This window comes from Equus asinus, chromosome 9 (genome assembly GCF_041296235.1).
Source record: "Equus asinus isolate D_3611 breed Donkey chromosome 9, EquAss-T2T_v2, whole genome shotgun sequence".
NCBI lineage: Eukaryota > Metazoa > Chordata > Mammalia > Perissodactyla > Equidae > Equus > Equus asinus.
Genome location: NC_091798.1, coordinates 85,449,876 through 85,472,621, shown reverse-complemented (window position 1 = coordinate 85,472,621; position 22,746 = coordinate 85,449,876). Strand labels below are relative to the sequence as shown.

The following is a 22,746-nucleotide window of genomic DNA, read 5'->3' as shown; positions in this document are numbered from 1 at the left end:
GATAAAATACTAGTACTGAAACAATTACTGGTAAATTAACTTTCAGAGGAAAATTATGGCTCTGCCTTAGTATACCCATCAAATAGATCAGCATGTAATAATATAGCTACGTCATACACAGTGTAATGGGAATTTCTCTCCTCTCATAGTCTATAAATATTATGCTAAATTAGTTTTTGGTTTAACAAAAGTTCTACTAAAAATAGGCTATTGGAATGTAATAAAATATGATTCAAATGAAATGGTTAGCAGATGATGTAAGACCAGTCAGCACATGTTATACTGCTACATTTACCCTATTTATTTTTCTATATCCTAGATTCAGAGCATCCTGAAGGCAAGCGCTGTGTATTTTTAGCGCCTCGTAGAGTGCAGACTACAGGGCAGACATTCATTTAGTAAATGTTTGTTGAGTAGATGAATAAATGAATGACTGGAAATCCAGTGTACACGCATTCTAGAAAGAATACATATAAAGAAAATCAACTCAGAAATTTTTTAAAAAGTGAAAATTTTACTATATGTAGCTATAAAAGAAAAATAACAGAAATAGAAAAATAATTATCCTCTAAAATAAACAACAAATAATCATTCTGATGGAACTTAGTCAGTAAGCAAAGTTCCCAGAGCGTTTAAATAAGCTTTTACATTTGTATACGAAATCACCCAAGACAGATCTCCATAACTGTCAAAGTTGTTTTTTCTAACACAGAAGTCAGAGAGAGAAATTGATATTCCAGGATGCCAATGAACCAGTCAGTGCTTAAGGCGGTCATTATTTATTAGTTGGAAAAAAATCCAAGTGAGAAAATAAAGGTCAGAAAACCTTGAAAAAGAAAAAAAGATTTTTGTTTAACTGTATTTACTGCACTAACCCTTTAATTCAAAGCCAATTATGGACATCATGGTGCTATCAATAATTGCATGCTGAGTGTGTAAATTTAAAATGGCAATTTCAATTTTCATTTCATCAAGACGAGGAAGAAAATGAAATTGAATACTAATTAGGGCATGTGTGTCAGACACCTGAAAGATTAGGGGAATTCTGTGCTCATTATAAGTGAGTTTAAGCAAAGTACTCAAAGTTTCATTCGAAGGACTGAATATAAATAAAAGAATTAAGCGAGAAGGGAAATTACTAATGCTCAAACAGAAAATTTGGTACATGGTTAAACTTCCCAGAGCCTCTTAGATATGAGTTTCCTTCAAGAAAGAGAGAAATATTTTCTTTTCAGAACAATAACAATGTCGTTAATGAACACAATAACATAATATATACTCTGAACACAATCATAAAATATTTATTGAATAACAGTGAGGAGTTTTCAGTCTTCCTCCCATTATACGCAAGATTTCTTCATCTAATATAAACCCTTTTTATTTTTACTGGTTTTCTTTGAGTTCATTGTCGCCTTCACAGTAAAAGCAAAATAACAATAATGATAAGAATAATAATAGTAATAGACTGTCTCTAAAAGTATAAGAAGTATTTAATTACTCTCCTCAAGTTGATAAAGTTATATTTAATCTAAATTGCTCTAAGAGTCAACCACTGTCTCATTCCATTGAGGGTATTTCCACTTACAATCACTGGGGTCAAGAAAACTTAAAGTTCATTCATACTTGGAAAGGCAGGATGATGCACAGTGTTTAGTAGGCAATAAACTGGGTCAAAGTAAAGTGAAAAATCAGGACATGAAACATTAATAAGGTGTTTCTCAGAGACAACATTGCAGAAATCTGCTATTTACAGTTTATTGAAACATGACAATCACTGAAGCTCACAGACATCATTGGCCAAACAGAGACCCTGAGGCAAACTTGTGACATCACCTCTCAATTGTTCTGCAATTTCTACTATCAGTCATAATTTCTAAAGTTTTATCATGACCTCAATCCCATAAATGCATTTCATAACAGTCGATTGAAAAATGGTGTCTGGAATGAGTTTTAGCAAATAGAAAACAAGCATTTTAAACCTTAATTGGAATGTCATTAGTCTATGATCAAAACTGTACAGATGTGCCAATTCCATTATCTGGAATTCTAATTGCACATGTGGCTATAGATTAGAAAAATCAGGTGTAATTTAAGAAGCAATTTCTGCAAATGCATGCAAATATAAATTCACAAAACAAAACAGGAATATCAAGAAACCACATGGAGCCACATAGATAAAAGAAATGTATACAGGATATGTAAAAATTCATACACAACTTGAACACAGAAAATACCTGAAGGAGATTTGGGCCCTGTTTCTAAAGTATGGAAGTCATACTACTTGACCATAAATCAATTTCCCTTCCTATTAACTGCCTGTAAAGCAGCCCCTATACATTGCACCTAATAATGTCACATCATGGATTGCTATCTTGAAAATTACCTCTGACTCAAAATATGTAGTAAACAGATAAAACAGATCAGCTACCTAAACAAATCGACATTCTGTAAAGAGCTCCCTGTTCCGATGGAATAAGGCTAAAACTTTTTAGCATGTGTGACTCCTAAGGTACACTAAACTCACGCACTAAACGTGAACACATTGCCCCAGCAACCCATACATGAGTCAAGATTTTCTATATGTTGTTCCCCAGGTTCCCACCTACATCAGATCATGCTGTTCCCTTAGCGCCTAGTCTCTATTGAAAATCATCTTCCCAGGCACATCTCAAAGGCTATCTTCCCCAGGAGGCTTTCTCATGATAATTAATTACTTCCTCCTCTGACCCACTGTATATTGGAATCCCCTCCTCTCTAGCACACATTAATGACTTGTTAGATGTTATTAACAACCCTCACCCCCCAGCAGAGGTATAATCCTTCACAGAAACCATGGTTTGATCACCTTTTCTGTCCTCCTAATATGTAGATTACTGTCTCATTTCAGCTAAGTGCTCAAAAAGTGTTGAACTGGATAAAATATAAGGTCTGGGATAACTACCATCCATCCCATTTTTGGGAAATCACTTTATATCTCAGTATGCATTGCTTTTTCCTGGTTTAAAAAATAGCTAGCTGACGATAATAAAAGAGAGGGTATGAATTGAAACACCCTCAGCTTTTGAAGGAGGGGACTGAAGACATTTGAGGTATTATCATAATCCATTGTATATTTTGTATTTGCACGTGTGGAACCACCTCTGAGACAGAGATGGAAAAGATGCAATTTTTATTTTCTTGAAGTATCAAAATCTTGCTGCTACATGTTAACATAGTGCTAATGAACACATGGCAGATGTAAAAACCTCCCTGTTTGATATGCAGCTTAAAATAGTGATACTTATAACCCGAGAATTTTAACATTTTTAACTGTTTTAACACACTTCCCAATGGAATTGCACATTTCCCACAGTTTCAGAGTTCACAGTCAATTGGGACTCAACTAAATCCTCCTTTCCTCTGTGACCATGAAGAAAAGTCACACTGAGTTCTCACTGTTTTCTTTCTGAAATGACTCTTGTCATTACTTGGCAGTAACCTTGTCCCATCCCATCTGTTACCTGAATCCATGGCCATCTGTCATTTTCTGCAGCTGTCCAGGCATTTATAAGCCCCTTCTTATTAAGACGTGCATAGTAGGGATACCATTTCTGGAGCCCAAAAAGAGCTCGGTGGGTGGAGGAAGCTGTGATTTGCTGATTTGATATGATTCCACCTTCAATTCCCAACGGGCCCGAGCATTCTGGGAACAAATCAGGACAAAAATGTGAATATATTAGAAGTAATCCATATCAAAATGTGGCTGTTAGATTTGGTAGCAGATATTTTTTAAATGATTTTAGTTTGCACCATCAAGCCGTTTAAGCCCCATCTACTTTACAGCTTTGTTACTGATCACTACACGAAGCAGATAATTCTTGTTCTTCATGCCACTCTCTTCTTCCTTTGCTTTGAGTCTGACACCTGAACAGACTCTCCCTACTTACATTACGATTCTGCATTATACACTATTATCCTTTGGCTGTTGATCACGTCAACAGAAGTCTAATGCCCTTAAAAGGCTGCCTTTATATTTTATATTCCAAGAGATTAACATGCCTCATACATCTTAAGTCCTCAATAAATATCTATGGATGCATTATTTCTTGACTAGCCTACATCTGAATTTTGCATCAAAGTCATTTTCATACTGACTTAGCATTTCTCACTATTACAAATTTTTTAGCTTAAACTTTTATAACCACTGTCAGTTATGCTTCCACAAAAAGGGCAATGTATAAATCAGTCAACATTTAAAAATATTACAACAACTTGTGATACGTTGTAAGTAACAGAAAATATGTAGACAAATTATTTTTATAAAGTAAGCAGATAAACTCTCTGACATTACACACAACAATATTATACCTCTCAGGAAAGCAAGATATTAAAATATTTACATTTCTAATATTCTAAATTCAAAATTCGCAATGCTATATATAAGGATTCTGCACTTACATTTTAAGTTTCTTCTATTATTTTTCTTTAAATTTGCAACTTGGAAATTTAAGAAAAATTTCCCCCCCCAAATTTTAAATACTAAGTTTAAAGCATAATATACTCAAATGATGTATTCTCAGACACTGAGTGTGTTTAGATTTTAAAATTAGAAATAAAGGTAAATCTACCTAAAAATTATATATACTTATAGTACATATAATATATATTTGAATTTATTAATTATTTCATAAGATTTCACCAGAAAGCACATTAATTTTACATTCAGTTAAAAAAATTCAGAATAAGTAATATTATGAAATAATGAAAAGTAATACCTAGTTTTCTTAATTTCACTAACATTTCATACAGTACACTCAACTTTTTGCCAGATGAGATTTGTATCATAAAGACAATCTTATTATAAAATATACTACAATAATTTACCAGAATTTCTGAAAATATGAAAGGAACACACCGACATTATTAAATGACAGTGTTTATAAGTCAATTTGATCAGTGGTTACCACCAAGCATATTTTAGATTTTAATATTTGAAGTCCAACATTTGTCAGTAATGTAACGTTTACACTCAGATTGAGGTTGAAAATAAGAAAGAATTCTGTAGCTGGATTAGAATACTCTGAAATGTTACAAAGATGTTTCTCAGTGATGACCATTCTTCATTAAGCATAAACACGTTTCTTTTTTCTATTCCTTGCTCAGATAAAAAGCTCTAAACACATTATTTATTAACATTTCTCCAATGACTTTAAAGTCTTCACATACTTTTTGCTAAAGAGATGGAAATATATGGATAAGCAATCATCTTAATCAGATTTTATTAGTAAAAATGACATTAATACAGCAAAAATTGCATCTTTGTGATTGACAAATCATTCACCTGATAAGTTAAATTTAGATAGTAAGATCTTTTCCAAAACATGTAATTAGAGTTGTTTAGCACTTCATGAAGATGCACAATATCACTTTGAAGTCATTAAATTAAGAAGCCATTAATTTTTAAAACTGCAGTATTAGGAGCCACAGACAATAATCTGATTTCCACATTCCAAAAAAATGAACATGGAAAGCTCACATGTTGAGTCTTCGGATTCTTGCTTTGCTTTGCATTTTGAACCTCAAGATCTGTACAGACTTCATGAAAGCACTAAGAAACTTTCATGATGACACTTTGATTTTAAGCAGCTGCAGGAGGCTGGCTTTTTAAGAATACTGCCATCAAAAGAGTCTCAAGGATCCTTGTCCTTGATTTGTGCGGTGTTTGGATGGGAAGATGCTGCAGGCAGGGAGACCTTTTATTTAAGGCCAGTCAGTAGAACGGCAGAGCTGGAGAGCCAGCTTTGATTAATTAAACTGCATGACAGCCTTAGAAGAAGTCTATACAATTTAGTTGTGTACTTATGCCGAACTGGACATGCTCAACAAATTTGTAACGATTTCAAAAGAGAGGAGACCTCAAACCACACTATTCAGTATGTCTACTTCATCAATACTCTTAACCTACAAACGTCCCCTTTTTAGCTAACATATCAGCAAACACATTGGCTGTGAACTGCTGCATTATTGTATAAGCTAGATATCAACGAGCGATTTTTAAAATATATTTCTCTAGCCTTCCTTACTCTGCCATAATGCTCCCAATCTTTGTCATGCCCTCACTAGTCATTCGTTTGAACTTAACAGAACATAATTCAAAAATGTATCTTGACATGTGATATTTATATAGGGCTTTACAGTTTACAAAGTATTTTCTTATGAGCTATCTCATTGCTGTGATGTCAAAAGTATTAATATTTCTTTCTCAGTCCTCAATTCCACATTTTTCTAAATAAACTTTTACAACATTCGCTTACATACCGTACACTGCCAATCAGTAAAGCCCACCAGAGGAAACATGACTGTGGTGGTGGGGGGAGGAGGTTCTTGAATGAAGCGTGTCCGTGAGGTATCGATTTACTTCCTTATGGTTAGTGGTCCTCAGTTTTTCTCCTTTTAAAAATTGGGGTTATGATGACAGCTAACTCAGCAGCTGTGAGGTAATAAAAAGTAAAACCACTTTGCCTTTATACCTATAAATTGCTAAAAAATAATGCTCTTGGTTCTGTAGTCACTTGCCATGTTTCTCTTTAGAGCTGGGTGATCCCGTGTCCTTTACACTGTTGCATCCTTAGATGTTCACAGTGGCTTGTACATACGCAGAGCTCAATACATATGTGCTGAATATTAGGATTGGAGGCTTTTTTCCCCCTAAACTGTAAACTAATAAGTAAATCCAAGTCTTAGACTTTATCTCACACTGGAAAGTTGTCACAAGAACAGCTTTTCTTCACCCATCATTTGGACCACAATCAAATGGATATCATCATAATAAAGGGTTCAAAGTCCAATCTCCTTTTGCCCGTGCTGTCCACTTCCCCAATGTCTCATTAAATTCAACAGTTATAAAAAGTAACAAAGCCGCAATTCAGAATGCAAATGATTATACACCTAAGATTAAGTGATCTTAATCAGTAAACAATAAGATGCTGAAAAAGAAAGATAATATAAAGATACATAGTGCTATCACTATCAGTAAATGAGGGAAGGCTATGAAATAAGACTTGATGAAAGACTTAATATTAGATGAGCATTCTGAAGTTTGAAAAGTGCATCCATATATGTTTTCTCACATACTCAAAGTAATATTTCAAGGAAAAAAGATTATCATGCCTATTTCATAAATAAGGAAACTTTGAGGAGGGAAGTTGACTCCTAAAAGGTAAGTCTGGAATTTAAGCCAAATGATCTGCTTCACAAACAGAAAATAATGTCAACTCGTACAGTGAAGACTTCAATAATTCTTCAAAGGCTGATTGTGGATCTTTTTCTTCCGCTGTTATTTTATATGGGACGTGTACTTACACACACTGGGGAAGAGGCTGGGAGAATTAACATGAAGGAAACATGTAGAATATCACTAGAGGCATTCCGGATACGACAGAGCTTTCACAGATCAGGACACATTAAAACAGTAGGCGACAGTCTATGGCAGTGAATCACAGAAGTAAATACTGAGGTATTATGGTGGTCTGTGTCCCTTGACAGGTGTTGAAGAATTAACCTGCTATCATTATCGGACTATATACTGTTTATCTAATACAGATGGGCTAACACAGTCCCGACTAATTTAGTGACCTCTTACTATGTGCCCATCTATCCATCCTTCATTCACTTAACTCAGTTTTGAAAAACACATTTTTATTAAATACTATATATCAGGTGTTTTTCTAGGCAGTGGAGACGCAGGGATGAACAAAGCAAAAAAGGTCTCTCAGCTCTCAGAGTTCATATTCTAGTGAGAAGACAAACTATAAATAGACAATAAATAGACAAGGAAAAACCATAAAATGGTAAGTGAAGAAAAAAAGAAGGGTGAACCAGGTGAGGGTGTGTCAGGTGACCCGAGATGTCCTGAGAGGTGACACTAAATCCGATCTCTGAGTGAGAAGCAGGAGTTGGCTAGTGTGCTAGGTTTATTGTACTGGTTCCCTCAAGGAGCTTTCTGTCCAGTGGGAGAAACACACACAGAGATAAACACACTTTAATATAACATGGCAGGTGCTGTGATGGTGGATGCGCAGGATTCAATGGGAGAATGGAAGAGAGAATCGTAGCCCAGCCTGGGGTTTAGGGAAGAATTTCCTGGAAAAGAGTGGGAGCCAGCATAGTGAAGAAGGAAGGGAGGGCAGGTGCAGCGACAGGAAACAGCCTGGTATGATGGTACAAGTAGAGGCAGCTCAGTGTTACTAAACCGAGGTGGGTGGTGGGGGGGAGATGGTCAAGGACGGGGTGGAGAAGTAGAGAGATCCTAGATTATTTTGCTGAAGAGCTTACTGAGAGGCCTTGATTCTGCCAGTGATAGGGGGTTTTTGAAGAATTCCAACAATGGTCACATTTTCATTGAATATAGGTCATTCCTGCTATACCATGCAGGGCAGATTTAAGAGGAGACAAAACTATGGCCAAATAGCCAGCTCCTACAATTGTCTAGGTGAAAATGATGCAGGTCTAAAAGAAAGATGGAAGAGAGGAAGAGTTCAAATCATATGTAGAGGGTAAAACTGGACAAAGCAGTAATAATTAGATGTAGGGTGGAGGAGAGAAATGGAATATCTTCAAATGTGACACACAGCATAGACAGCACTGCCTTTAATCGGGATTGGCCAGGTCTCACAAAGCACACCGTTGAATCTAATTCTTCCCTTAAAATTTTATCAAAAATGATTCTCGCTGCTGGACTGAACTTGGGAGGACCTGCTTTTGTCCCAGCTGCTACTGCCATGCCAAACCCAGTGGGCCACATTCACATCAACCAGGCTACAGGGGCAGGATTGAAAGTGAAAATCTGCTTCTATGGTTAAGCCATACCCAGAACTTCCCTGCCCCACAGCTCATCCATGTGTATTATGTGTGTCCATCTGTTGTCCCAGGAAACAGGGAGCCCCTTTGCAGGCAGGGAGTATATCCCTCATAGTATTGAGCAGAAACCTCGGTCTTAGAAGACACTTAATACATTCCTGTAGAGGGAATTAAATTTTTAAAATAAATACGAAAGGTAAATAAACACTAAGAATTACAGCCAACATTTGATTTGTGTAACTCAGTTTTAAATTAAAAAATCATTTCACCTACTCTCTCGAGAGTACACAGATACAGAGGCTTGTAGAAATTGTTTATGTGCTGAGTGAAGAGAGAGAACACTTCTTTAGTAATGAAAAAAATGGACTGACAGTCAAGTGCGTTACTTCTCTTTCAACTAGTTGCCACACAGCAACCAGGCATTTCTGAAGTTGTCCCCCGTTACCCTTAGTGTGGGCCCAGTGGCAATTTGATCAATGCCTAATACGGCAGGAAAATGTGCTAGTCTGCACTTCCTGACTGTTAAATCTGTGTTTATGTATCTTTGGTATCGTGCTTGCTCTTGTCGGGTTTTACAATAACCCCAAATTAAGGAGTCCAGTCAACATGGGTTACCAGAGGTTTTTAGGCATCAGTTACATAGTCATTAAAATAACTGCTTTGCCTGAATTGTTTGAGCGGCCTGGAAATGCCTTTTAATCTGAGGCCCTGCTGTTCAGACTCCTGAGCAAGTGAGTGATATCACCTGGCAGGCTGAGCAAGAGCAGCTGGGCAGCTGGGGCCAAGCCTCATGTGCCCTCCCCAGAGAGACTTCTCCGCCTTTGCCAAGTCCACACAAATAAAACAGCTTCAAGGCTAAGTCCTTCTCACTCGGCAAACTCATTCTCTGGAGTGTGGCAAAGCAGGGCATCTGCATTTTATTGATCTTGCAGCTGACAAGTAAGCAGCGCCTCAAGATGCCTCCCATCTTGTTCCTGAGTGTGCTGATTAAGCTTTTCAAATAAGTGAGATGCACGGCTGAATCCGTAACAGGAATGTACTGCTTTCATTTGCTCTATCTCCATATCCAGACATCTCCAGAATGAAAGGATTTCAAATTAAAGCCATGTAGGAAACAAATCTCCTTTAAACATCTCCGGTCCTCTCTTTCTCTGAGCATCTCATCCCTTTACAGGAGTCTGAGTCCTCTGCTGTGCTTAGCATAGCACGATAATCGTGCTAAACACGAGCCCTGGCAGATGGATTACTGATCCCCTCCAACACTGCAGAAATTAATGCCGATTCAAGCATAAACTTCCCTCGGTGCCACTTGCACCACGGTCTTTCCTTTATTCTCAGCATTTGTTTTATTTTAAAGTAGTCTTGAGACCAGGCTTTAAGTTGGTAAGGGAGAGATCAAGGCCACTCTTCCTCACACTGTGGCCCAGGGGTTCAAAGGAGCCTGGAAGATTTCTTTTTCTTGTGAGTCTCACCACCTAAGCCCCCATTCATTTGCTGGTTTCTCTCAGGCTGTCATTTTTCTGACACTGGGGACTGTTGTCAGAGGAAAGAGGACAGAGATGGAATGAAGACAGAACGTGTAAGAAAGGCTGATCTCACGGACACAGTTTGGATGCCCGGGTCTGGCTGTAGGAGACGGGGAGATGGCGAGGAGCTCCCTGGACAGTGTGGGAATGTGAAGGTGGACGTGCACAGCACAGCCTCCCCTCCACTGACGCATTCACAAATTCCCACGGAGCACCCCCCGGGTGTCAGCCTCCCGTTATGGCACTGGGAGGGATCACCTTAAAAAGACCTAGAGTGAAAATCCCATTTGGTGACTGCTTCGTTGTGTCAGAGCATAAACTTCACAGATGGCCACAGTCCCCTTGCTTAGGGAAACCAGTAATTGCAAAACCACCAAAATAGGTTTCATAAATTAGGTAACCTTATTTGGATTGCACATAAAATGCATGGGTATCTTAGACAAAAGGCTATTTCTTTGTATCACATGATCTGTTTAGCCTAGATAAATACTAGATAAATTTCTTCAGAATCTTGAAGACCGATTCTGTGATATATGGCCACTAAAGAATTTTTCCCACTCTATTAGGAACTGTATTCTACTATTTTCCATATTGGAAAGCTCAGAGGCAGTGACGAGGAACAACTATTTGCGACTATTTTTTTCTCTTACATAATAAACTTCTTAAAGGTAGAAACCATGCCTTTTGCATTATTTATGTTTCCAAAGCATTTAGCACAGTGCCTTACAAATTGGCAGTTTTCAATATTGTGGGTTAAAGTAAATTAAAGCAAATCAACGCTTTTTTGGAATTACTCCTCTTCTTTTCTTGAAATCGAATTACTCTTCTGAATGTAGATATTATCACTCCAAGGATTCAACATGCTGGGTGGGTATTAAAATCAGAAATACTTTCTTGTTATGCTGGAATGATTGCAATACATAAGAATTAGCTCTTGGAGGTAGGTGAAATACCATGTTTGGAATGAAAATCAGCATTCATAAAGTTACAAATTTAATTATCAGCCATCTAGCTGTTTTCTTGTAAAATGTGGATAATGTGCTCTTTATGGTGTGTTATCTCAAGTCAATTATAATATATTATCAGGTTAAATTAGTTTCTTTGAATTCAGGAAAAAATTAAACGCATGAATAAGCTAAATTATAATAGGAAATTGTCCAATATTTCCCAAAGCTAACTTTTTAGTATATTGATGCAGAATGACTGTGTTATTTAAATAGTAGAGCCTATGGACTCTAGTATTCAAAGGCCAAAATTCTTATTGAGATAATTCACAAAAATCAAGAAAATCTAATAAGATTATCATTGTATCACAGTAAACGGCATTACTATAGGACAATAGAAGAGTGCATTTTAGTTTGCTTAAGACACATTCTTTCGAAACAGAAAAGCATATGGGCTTTCAAGTGTTGAATGCACTTTTGCAGCCAGGCAAGATTTCAGTTAACTTGTACTCAGGCTTCCACTTCAACCGCACAATTCATCTTCTACCAACTATGAAGATAACAACATGATTTGATGAAACATTTGTCTGTAGAGTCAAAAGCCTGCAATTCAAAACCTGCAGATGTATGCCTATTCTCTCCTTCTGACAAAACATATCTGCACAAGAAAAAGCTAAAAAGGAATATAATGCCAAGATAAATGCTAAAGGTGGGATTCAGTTGCTTCAAGAAACATGAATTGAATAACAAAAGTAAATATTCAAACACTGCTCTGCAGAAGACGTATTTCCACACTTAGAAGTTATTTACATCATTTAAGGGTTTTGGGTAAAGGCCTATCAGGATAAGTACCACAAGACATTGTTTCTGATGTTTTGTTATAAAGCAATATTAATGGCATGCCAAACTCTGATTTTTATTTGAGAGATAAATTATAGTCAGAAATCCAATTATCAGCTTTCTAGCCAATTTTCTATTTGTGTTCAGTGTGGTTATTCTTTTCTTCATACTGGATGTTATCTCAGGTCAAGTATGAAATCTCAGTGTTCCAGAGGTCAAAAGAAATACAAGAGATGAAACAGGAAGCCATTGCAGATGGCAAAGCATGGCATAATGAGCCCTCTCTAATGATAGAATATTTTAGAAAGTAGGTAGAACAAAGGATAGAGAGCAAAATGGAACTGTGTAGTAGAGTTGGAATTGTGCAGTAGAAAATCTGTTTATTTGAATTCTAGAAATGTCTACATTATGCATTCACTCCTAAAAATATAAAGAAATGTTTGTCATATAGAAAATAAATAGGTAATGCCCATGGATGAGAGAGGTATCGGGGAAGAGAAGTGAAAATTCTTGCAAATAATTTTTGAAGTCTGCCCTGTAAGTCAGAACCTCAGCCCTGCTATTTTTCCTCCTTTCAAATTAAAAGTAAAATTCTTTTGCCAATGTCTCAAGTATAGAGTTGAGACAGAAGATGAATTCTTCATAATAATGTTTTTACTAACCAAACATTTCTAGAGAAGAAAGTATTGCAAAGGCTTTGCATATAGTATTTGCTAGGGCTTTGACAGTTCTGAAAGGGAAAATTCAACACAGAATTTTAAACAAAACAAATGTAAAGCTACTAAAACAAAGGATGTTTTATATATTTTATATGAACATTCCAGGAGAATTTAATAGAATAACAATTTTATTACAAACCTCTGGAAGCTAAGCCAGCTTTTCATACATTATCACTTATTCAAGGAGATTCATACTAAATTTGTTTCATAATGTAAGGAATATGGGTCAGCCTATTAAAATAGAAAATTTAACTCTTGCTTCTTTTCAAATTTATTATATGTAATAATAAATGAAGTCCTCATAATATGTGGTATCCAGGTTAAATGTTCATTTTTGTTGGGCAATATTTGTAGAAAAACAACTTCTAAAGTTTGTATCAGAGTTACCTAATAATGCATACGTATATTCCAGAGAAGTAAAGGTATTTAAAAATCTTAAATCTGGTTTCAATGTTCAGCTGCTGAAATGAGTATAGAATATTAGCTATTTTCAACAAAATATCCATAATGGGATAAATTACTATTTTCTGGTATGTTTGAACAGAATACGTTATTGTTATGTAGTTCAACTTAATAATGAAATAAATAAATATGCTTCTTATAAAATTATGTTAAAAATATACAACAAATATACTATGGAAAACAATATGGAGGTTTTTCAGAAAGCTAAAAATAGAAATATCACATGAATTGAGCTATTCCACTACTGGATATTTATCCAAAGAATATGAAATCAGCAATTCAAAAAGATTTATGCACCCCTATGTTCATCACAGTATTATTCACAATAGCCAAGACATGGAGGCAACCCAAGTGCCCATTAATGTGTGAATGGATAAAGATGTGTGTGGTATATAAGATGAAATTGTGCCATTTGAGGTAACATGGATGGATCTTAAAGGCATTATGCTAAGCAAAAGAGAAAGACAAACACCATATGATTTCACTCACATGGAAAATAAACAAACTCCAGGTAAGGAGAACAGATTAGTGGTTACCAGAGGAAAAGGGGCCGGGGGGAGGGTGAAAGGGGTAAAGGGGCACATGAGTATAGTGATGGATAAAAACTAGACTATTGGTGGTGAGCATGATGCAATCTATGCAGAAACTGAAATATAATAAGGTACACATGAAATTTACACAATGTTAAAAGTCAATATGACCTCAGTAAAAAAACATATATATATATGACAACTACAAAGTTTTAAACTACAAATAATCCTAAGATTGCCCATTAGAAAGTTGTAACTTTTGAAAAAGTAGTCAAAACTAGAATTCTATGATTTCCTGAAGCTTTAACTAGAAGAGAACTTTGTGATTCTATCATATTGGAATTATGTAGAAGACTAGGTTCTCCAGAATCTTCCATCAGACCAGCTTACTCATGTTGGATAGCTCACCACTCTAGTGGTATGTTTACAGGATTACCCAAGAATCAGGTAAGGGCCATCAAATGACAAACATAAAATAAAAGCATAGTCATTAGCCAAAATGGAGATGGAAGAATGACTATCATTTCTAAAAATCCCTGTTCAAATGAGGAGGATGGTGACTTGCTGTTCTTAGGAATCCTCACTTTAACCAAATACTTCAAAGAATAGTAAAATCAGGGGCTGGCCCCGTGGCCGAGTGGTTAAGTTCGCGCGCTCTGCTGCAGGCGGCCCAGTGTTTCGTTGGTTCGAATCCTGGGCTCGGACATGGCACTGCTCATCAAACCACGCTGAGGCAGCGTCCCACATGCCACAACTAGAATGACCCACAACGAAGAATATACAACTATGTACTGGGGGCTTTGGGGAGAAAAAGGAAAAAAAAATAAAATCTTTAAAAAAAAACGTAAAATTAGTTATTTTGTAACTTAGTCGTTAAGGTACAGCAGGATATAGTTACTCTTTTTAATATATAGGAATGATAAGTTGCACAAAAATAAATAGAGGGAACCAGGGATATAAATTTTACCTTACATTAGTAAGAAAATATTTCATTAGTCAAACATTTTTCTTCAGTTACCCAAATCTTCTTTAACTGCAGAAAAGAAAAATGACTCTATGATCTACAAATTGCTCAGGCAGGGGGTTATGACAATATGTCCTTGGTGCCTTAGATTTTCAAAAGTTACCTACTCAGCTAAAACAAAATGGCAAAGATAAAAAGAAAACGGAAATACCCATTCTGTATTAATAAATTTAAAGGTCCATAATTTCATAAGATTGTACAATTTACAAATGTAGGTAATTTATTTGGGAAATAATTAAGGTAATAATTAAGAGTACAATATTGGTGACTTTTGAGTCTTAGTAAATTTTCTGTTCTGTCAGTCCATCAAGACGGTTTTCATTGCAATTTTGATTAAGGGCATGAAAGAAACACAGTTCCAAACATCTGTATTTTTTTTGGATACCAATATACAGCAAAGTATGGAAACTGTGAGTTAATCATCCATATTACAGGGAAAGTAACACACACCTTAGGTTTGTTCCCTTGGTTAGAAATAATATATGGTAAGCACATAGTAAACCATATGACAATTAATATTCCCTTAGTGAATGGTAACTTTTATGTTGTTATTGTTTTTATTGTTTTATTGCTATAAAGCAAAACGTAGAGCTAAAAGTCATGGATGGGAGAGATTGACTTCCACTGTGACCACCTGGAGACCCAAGGTTTAAACGTGTTGCCGGTTCAGCCAAGTTTCACATGCGTTCAGTTCTTATGCAGGAAGTAAAAGAGGAATAGAACCTCTACTCCCATTTCCCAGGCAAAATGCTCTTTAATAAAAATTAAAATACATACACAACCACAATTATTAATCATGAACAGTTACTGAAAAAGATTCAAAATGTCATGTCACTTGGCATCTCCTTAATACCATATTCATCATCAGATATTTCTGTCACCAAAGCATTCAAATTGTCAGATAAATCTCTGCCTGGGGGAAATACAAACTATAGCTTTTCGTAATGAAGGGAAACTAAATGATTCCCCACAGTATATTGCCAGACTCGCTGGAAATAAAAATAACTAACTAAATAATCTCTTTTTAAAATAGGTCTGTGTCTGGCAGGCGCTTTTCTTCATTGTGGTAGAAAATGGGAATCTCCTATGGAAAAGTCTCATATTAACACTTTGATAAACCAGATTACAACTCTGAAAGCGCCTTGATAATCAAGTTTTTTTCCCAATTTAATATCCGAGTAATCCTATCTTTAGGTTAGATGGAGATGAAGTTTTAGCTGGCGGCAATTTTGTCACAGTAATCAAAGAAATCTCATTTCCTCAAGTCCATAACTGAGAGTGAGGTAACAAGCCATTTCCCCCCAAATTGAATAATACCCGGTCCCCGTATCTTCAGCATAACCATTTCTGTTTCATCATGACTTATTTTTCCAATCAATGTAAGAAGAATGTTAATATTCATTGTTTCAGATTTCCAAGGACATAAAGGGGATGTCTTGGAAGAAAAATCATGAAATGCCCCTTAGCACCAAGCTGACTCTTTTCCTGATCAGATTTTGAGATATAAGAAAACTGTGCACGAATACTGGTTTCTTATGAAGTGTCATATAAAGAAAGTAAAATGAAAAGACAGTTTCAGAACAAGAGAAATGTATGATAAATTCGGGAAATGTGCACCTTTGCACAAGGTTTGTCAAAAGCACAGGATAAAAAATTTCAGATAGTTCAATGAAACATTCTGGTTTATTTGTTCCATATAAAGAAGTGCAGTGACGTTTAGCTACAGGAATCAATACGGTGACAAATATGCACTTAAAATCTCTGAAGAGCTGAGTGATTATCTCTTCTTCGTTTTGAATCTCCCTTTTCATCAAGTTATCAACCTCAGTGGTGCCTAATGGTTGGCTCTCTACTGGTTCAAGAGGGGATGGAAGGAAGCTTGGTAAAACATCACTGCTTTAAATATCTCGTCTTTATTATAATGGTTGTTAATGTGACACTTGGAGTTTAGGGTTCTGTCTTTTTACTCAGATCACATAGATGTCACTGGGATGACAATCATCTAAGAAAAGATATTTTTTTCTTTGTCATTACTAATTACTTCTCCATGACTAAAAATTCCACTTTTACCAATAACTAATAACAGAAATTCTTGACTCCTCTCTATTGGTTTTGTTCTTGGATATTTCCAAATGCATCCTGACTGGGAGACAGAAATTTGTTTTAGAAAACAAAGATAATTTAACCACATGAAACAAAAGGAAAATTTGTTTACGTATGCTTTGTGTCATAAAGAAAAGTTATGAACATGACTCTTTGAGGTTTAATTGCACTCTCTGAAAGCTGTTAAGGGTTAAATATATTAAACTCTAAGTTAAAAAATACGAAAGGATATATCAGTAGAAAAAAAATAATAATAGTAAACAACTGTGCTCCCAAAAGGTCTGTAATTTCAGTAGAAAGATTGCCACTGAGTTCCCACTCAATATGTACCAACAAGTGACAGAGATAGCAGAGATGCGCTACTACAATCTCATGGGTAAATCAAGCTGTCTTCACCATTTAGATTGTGCTAGAATCTATAGTAGACGTTATATTAAAGAGGTAGAGTTACTCCAGTCATTACACTCTGTATATGTGCTGAGAAACCCTTATGTATCCAGGTCCACCCGTCCAACTTCCTTATTTCATTACTGTCTGTCTATATGGTTGCAGAAGTGAGAACTTAAAATATTGATATGTGTTTCAGAAGTGTCTGTCTGGGAAACACTTCAAAACAACACAGGTTAATATTTTGAAATCAAGCTGCAAATAAATGTTATTAGTTATATTAGCTATTAAATTCTGTGGCTAATTTCACTGCTTAAATCATTTCCGCATTCCTCCTTTCTTCTCTAATCCAGCCACACTGGCATAGCGCAGGATCTCATTGCCTGTCCTGCCTCCTGCTTGACTGAATCCTCCTCATTGATCTTATACACTGAATTCAGAATAAACTTTCTGAAAATCTGACCATTTCACTCTTCTGATCATATTTTCTTTCAATGGATGCACATTGCTCAAAAAATAAAGGCCATCCTCTTTGCTACTTGACATTTATCTTAGACTGAATTTTACTTGGATGGCACTGTATGAAATACTTTTGCAGCTCATGTCTCTGTCATTGTATTCCTTGTCCTATTCTTCCCTCCAGCTGAATCAACTGTGCCAATCCTGGGGTCCAAAAAGACTCTGAGAATACTTGTATCACAGATAGCACTTGGCATTTAAACATACTTTTTTGTGCATTTATGATTTATACATCTGTCTTCCACATTAGACTGGAAGTTCTTCCAGGATAAGGGTTGTATCCGGGTCCTGTCTTGTGTATTTCCTGAACCTTCCATAGTGCCTGGTAGCAACAGGTGCTCAAAAACATATTTGATTAATTCAGGAAGCTCATCAGAACTGAGAATACCCTTCCTACAGTGTTTCCCAACCTGCAATGCACACAGGTGCGGCATTCTACCCATTACTACCTCACGCTCACTTCACCTGCTTATTGCTTCTAATGTCCTCTCTCCAGCAACTATGAGAAGTGACATTTAAGCATGCTGATTCCCTCTAGGTGAACACTCCATACTTCTTCTCTGTTCCAGTTACAGAGGTATAGATCTTTCCTCTCACAGACGTTCCTGAAGAATAATAATGAAGCCTGCACATATTTATTGCAGAGAAAAATATGTCAGGCATTTCGGCCTCAAAATAACCTCATTCCCAATTTTAGCTGAGGCAACTGAGGCTCAGAGAGGTCAGGTAACGCCCCTATAGTCACAGAGCCAGGATTTTGCCCTAGGTGTATGTATTGCCAAAGAGTCATGATGAACATTGTGATAGAGTGAGGTACTTGGCCATCACGTTTATAAAGATATAGTGACACAGCTCACTTGTGGTCTTCATCGTTGTTGTATGTGCTATGGCATGTGGACTGAAGGCTCAACACAGTTATTCATTCAACATTTACAAATACTTGTTGAACTTTTTCTTGGTGCAAGGCAGACACATAGCATTTTATACTTTAGACTTTTAAGGTTTAAGATGATTATACGACTGGAGTAGCTTAGTAGAAACTAGGTTAAAGTTAGCCTCATTCTATGACTGAAGATCCACAGCAAAGGGCCACAGTGAACTGTCTACCTCCACGATTTCTACAGTTTCGTTATTCTTCTCTATCCCGCTGATCATTTTCTCTCTACAATATAAGAGCTGCTTGCATATTTTCACTTATAAGAAAGCCAATTATGGCACAGGACATTCTTCTCTGTTTAACAAAATGCCTCGGGACAAATTGCGGAAGCAATTGTTTTTAATGTCAACATCTTCAAACATGAAATTAGCATCTGGGTAAGTGTCACATTAGATGAATTTAGGATACAAAGACAAAAGTTTCTGTATAATTTTCAAAAATTTGGGGCTAGCCCCATGGAGCAGTGGTTAAGTTCGCACGTTCTGCGTCAGCAGCCTGGGGTTCACTGGTTTGGACCCCGGGTGTGGACCTACGCATCCCCTATCAAGCCATGCTGTGGTAGGTGTGTCACATATAAAGTAGGGCATGGATGTTAGCTCAGGGCCAGTCTTCCTCAGTAAAAAGAGAAGGATTAGTGGCAAATGTTAGCTCAGGGCTAATCTTGCTCAAAAAGTAAAAAAATTGTATCATTACTTTATCAGGAACTTTGTGTCCTAACCCAGGATTGTTTTTGTAGTTGCTGTTAATTTTTGTTTCCAATATCTTTGCATTTTAGATGTAGAATAATCCTTAGAACAAATACGCAAACACCAATTAACCATGCCTGCGCACATAAACTTGGATTTGCCCCAAAGTATTTCTCTTTTCTATCACCTTCACTTAAATGTAGATCCAAGATTCATTATCTGTGCTAACAAGTTAAAAACTACACATGAGGAAAATAAATCAACTGATTGTATTTAATCCACACACCTTGAAATCACTTTAATTCAGTTTTAAGCCCTATTTCTCGTAAGCATGACTAATTAATAACATGAATTATTAACTGAAATATGATTTTTGCAGGTTTTAACTCATATCAATACTCTCTGATAAAGATAGAATACTTAAAAAAAATTCATTTCAACCAGTAATAAAAGCAGCCTTATAGACAATTTACCTGGCTGACCAGCTCCTGGAATTTCAAAAACTGTATGTACTATTGTATTCTTGGGACTGGAGACGCTGTGACTAGAATGTCAAACAGTCATTCCTTTTTACTTATATGCTGTTAAAAAGTGTAAGATCAACCCTATAAAATTTTCTATGTTTTCTACTTTTTTAAATTCAGCTTAAATTTGGATTAAGTGTATCTAGTGATCTGTTCATTAAGTTTAAATAAGTGATAATCTGCTTTCCATTTTTATGTTAATCAAAATAGAAGGTGGCATCTCTTTCTTTCTCTCAAGAATTTTTACTAAACTCAAAGAAATCCTAGCCACTCAACTGCCCAGGCTTGTCAAATGTTCAATTTACCCATACAGATATTTTAGGTGTTACAGAGATGAGACAAGGAAATACACTGAAGAAACAACGTGTATTCTTGAAAAACTTTAGATCTGAAATTGGATTTCCCAACTAGACACACAGAAGACACACTCTAGAAAGAATAAAGGAACAATAAATAAATGCTCTGAGCATAGCCTTTGGTAGCATGGTATACATGTGGTGGGTTTAAACAGACTCCATTTCAGAAGGAAAAGAAATTAAAACATTAATTTTGTGTTTTCCAAGTGTTCTTTTCCAGATATATGTTACTTTTGTAATCAGAAAAAATGTTTAAGAAAACATTAAAGGGTCATTCAAAACAAGGAAAATGTCAACAGTTTTCCAGGTAGACTATTGGAGATGCTGTCTTCTGTTCATCTGTTGCTAAGCGGCATAGAGATACTCACTAGGAACTACTCCATAGATAATGTGCCCAGAAAAAGATAATTGAACTATTTTCTAATTAAGGGGTGTGTGTGTGTGTGTGTGTGTGTGTGTATGTATGTGAGAAAGAGAGACAGAGAGAGACGGGGAGAGAGAGAGAGAGAGAAATGCTGTATAATGATCTTACCAGTTGTGAATTATTCTAAACACATCTCCACATTTGGGTTGGGTAATCTGTGGGCAAAAACCCTGGCATCTACAGACGTGGCCTGACATAAATAATGGTAAAGTATTCCTGTTCACCAAGGGAAATGCAAATAGACAACCTGAATTCATGCATCATTTGCTTTAATATAAATCCATATTTTTATGCTATGGATTTAAAAATCATTACTTGGAGGGCTTAGCTTGTACATAAATGCCTTCTGGCAGTATATATATTTTTTAATGTTCATGTTGCCTTAATTTCTGTGTTGTTGTTAATTTAATAGAATTCAGTGAGACAAAGATCTCATCATTGTGTACTATGGTGTACCATTATCTTACGTACCACCAACATACCAATGATTTTAAGATGGATCCCAATTTCAGAGTTGTTAACATGTTTAAATAAAAAAGCCTATATTTCAGAATTGAGGAACTGTATATATTTCTGTTACTTTTCTCTAAAGGGTGATCTTTTTAGTTTGTTTTTTAACAACTCCTTATTCTTATATTCCCAGTATTACCAAATGCACCACAATTAGGCAATCCCACAATTGGTTCAGTTAAACCAGAACTACAAAATTCCTTCTTCCATGCCATATTAGAAACAAAAACCTGAGAGATTATTGCAAGACTGAAAGAATGAAATATTTTTTTCTGTTATATTGGCTTTTTGTCTGTTATACTGTTCATTTCATTGGGTATAATTTTTTTTTTTTGAGGACGATTAGCCCTGAGCTAACATCTGTCACCAATCCTCCTCTTTTTGTTGAGGAAGACTGGCCCTGAGTTAACATCATTGGATACAATTTTATATATCACTTTGTAATATTTTCATGTTAGCAATGCCATTACACCCAGTACATTAAAAAATTATTTTATTTTTCATGAAGAGAACCCAGAAGAATGCAGTTAACAGTTCTGTGGGGATTTCTGTGGCATTCTGCATAATGAATGAACTCACCTAAGCTCTATGATAAAATCCACCTGACTACTCAAAAGGTTAAATGTGCATAAAAAGCTGGTATTTTGCTATGCAAGGAAGAAGGGTTGAGATACACTAAATGAATTATTTTCCTTCTCAGCTACAATTATAAGCTGATTACTTTTTTTGTGTTATAAGTAACATTTTCATGTACGATCCATTGCACTATTTGTTATGCATTAAAAGAAGCCACTTCCAGTAAAAATATTGTTATAATTGAGGAATATTAAATAAATTGAAATTCATCATACATGCAAAGAAGGAAACAGTAAAACATAGGGAAAAGCAAAAATTCTATGAGACACAATGTGACGTGGAAACAGGAATAAAGAGAGAATGAGAAAGCTTTCGGAAGCTCAAGCAGCACACAAAACTTCTACAGTCTGGCTCACATGTAACCTTGAACACAGCCCTCTTAACGAGGGACACTGAGTGGGTCTGTTTGTCCTGTAATCAAAAAAGCTAGAAAAAAGTACACCAGCACAGGATTTCAAATGTCTTAATATCAATGATCATGTATTATACATATATGTATATATATTTTTTTTTGAGGAAGATTAGCCTTGAGCTAACATCTGCCACCAATCCTCCTCTTTTTGCTGAGGAAGACTGGCCCTGAGCTAACATCCGTGCCTATCTTCCCCTACTTTGTAGGTGGGACGCCTGCCACAGCATGGCTTCACAAGCAGTGCGAACATCTGCACCTGGGATCCAAATCGGCGAACCCCAGGCCACTGAAGAGGAATGTGTGAACTTAACCGCTGTGCACGAGGTTGGCCCCACACATATTATATATTTTGATAGTGTCTCAGCATCT

At 36.1% G+C, this 22,746-nt stretch overlaps 1 protein-coding gene across 2 annotated transcripts in view; it reads right to left on the bottom strand.

The window, feature by feature from the left end:
* EDIL3 (EGF like repeats and discoidin domains 3) overlaps positions 1 to 22,746 on the bottom strand; it is a 385,268-nt gene that overhangs the window by 127,317 nt on the left and 235,205 nt on the right. For both annotated transcript variants that reach the window (XM_014857045.3, XM_014857047.3), the window contains one exon: positions 3,501 to 3,682. In XM_014857045.3, the coding sequence (XP_014712531.1) occupies positions 3,501 to 3,682 (182 nt within the window). The remainder of the gene's footprint in view (positions 1 to 3,500; positions 3,683 to 22,746) is intronic.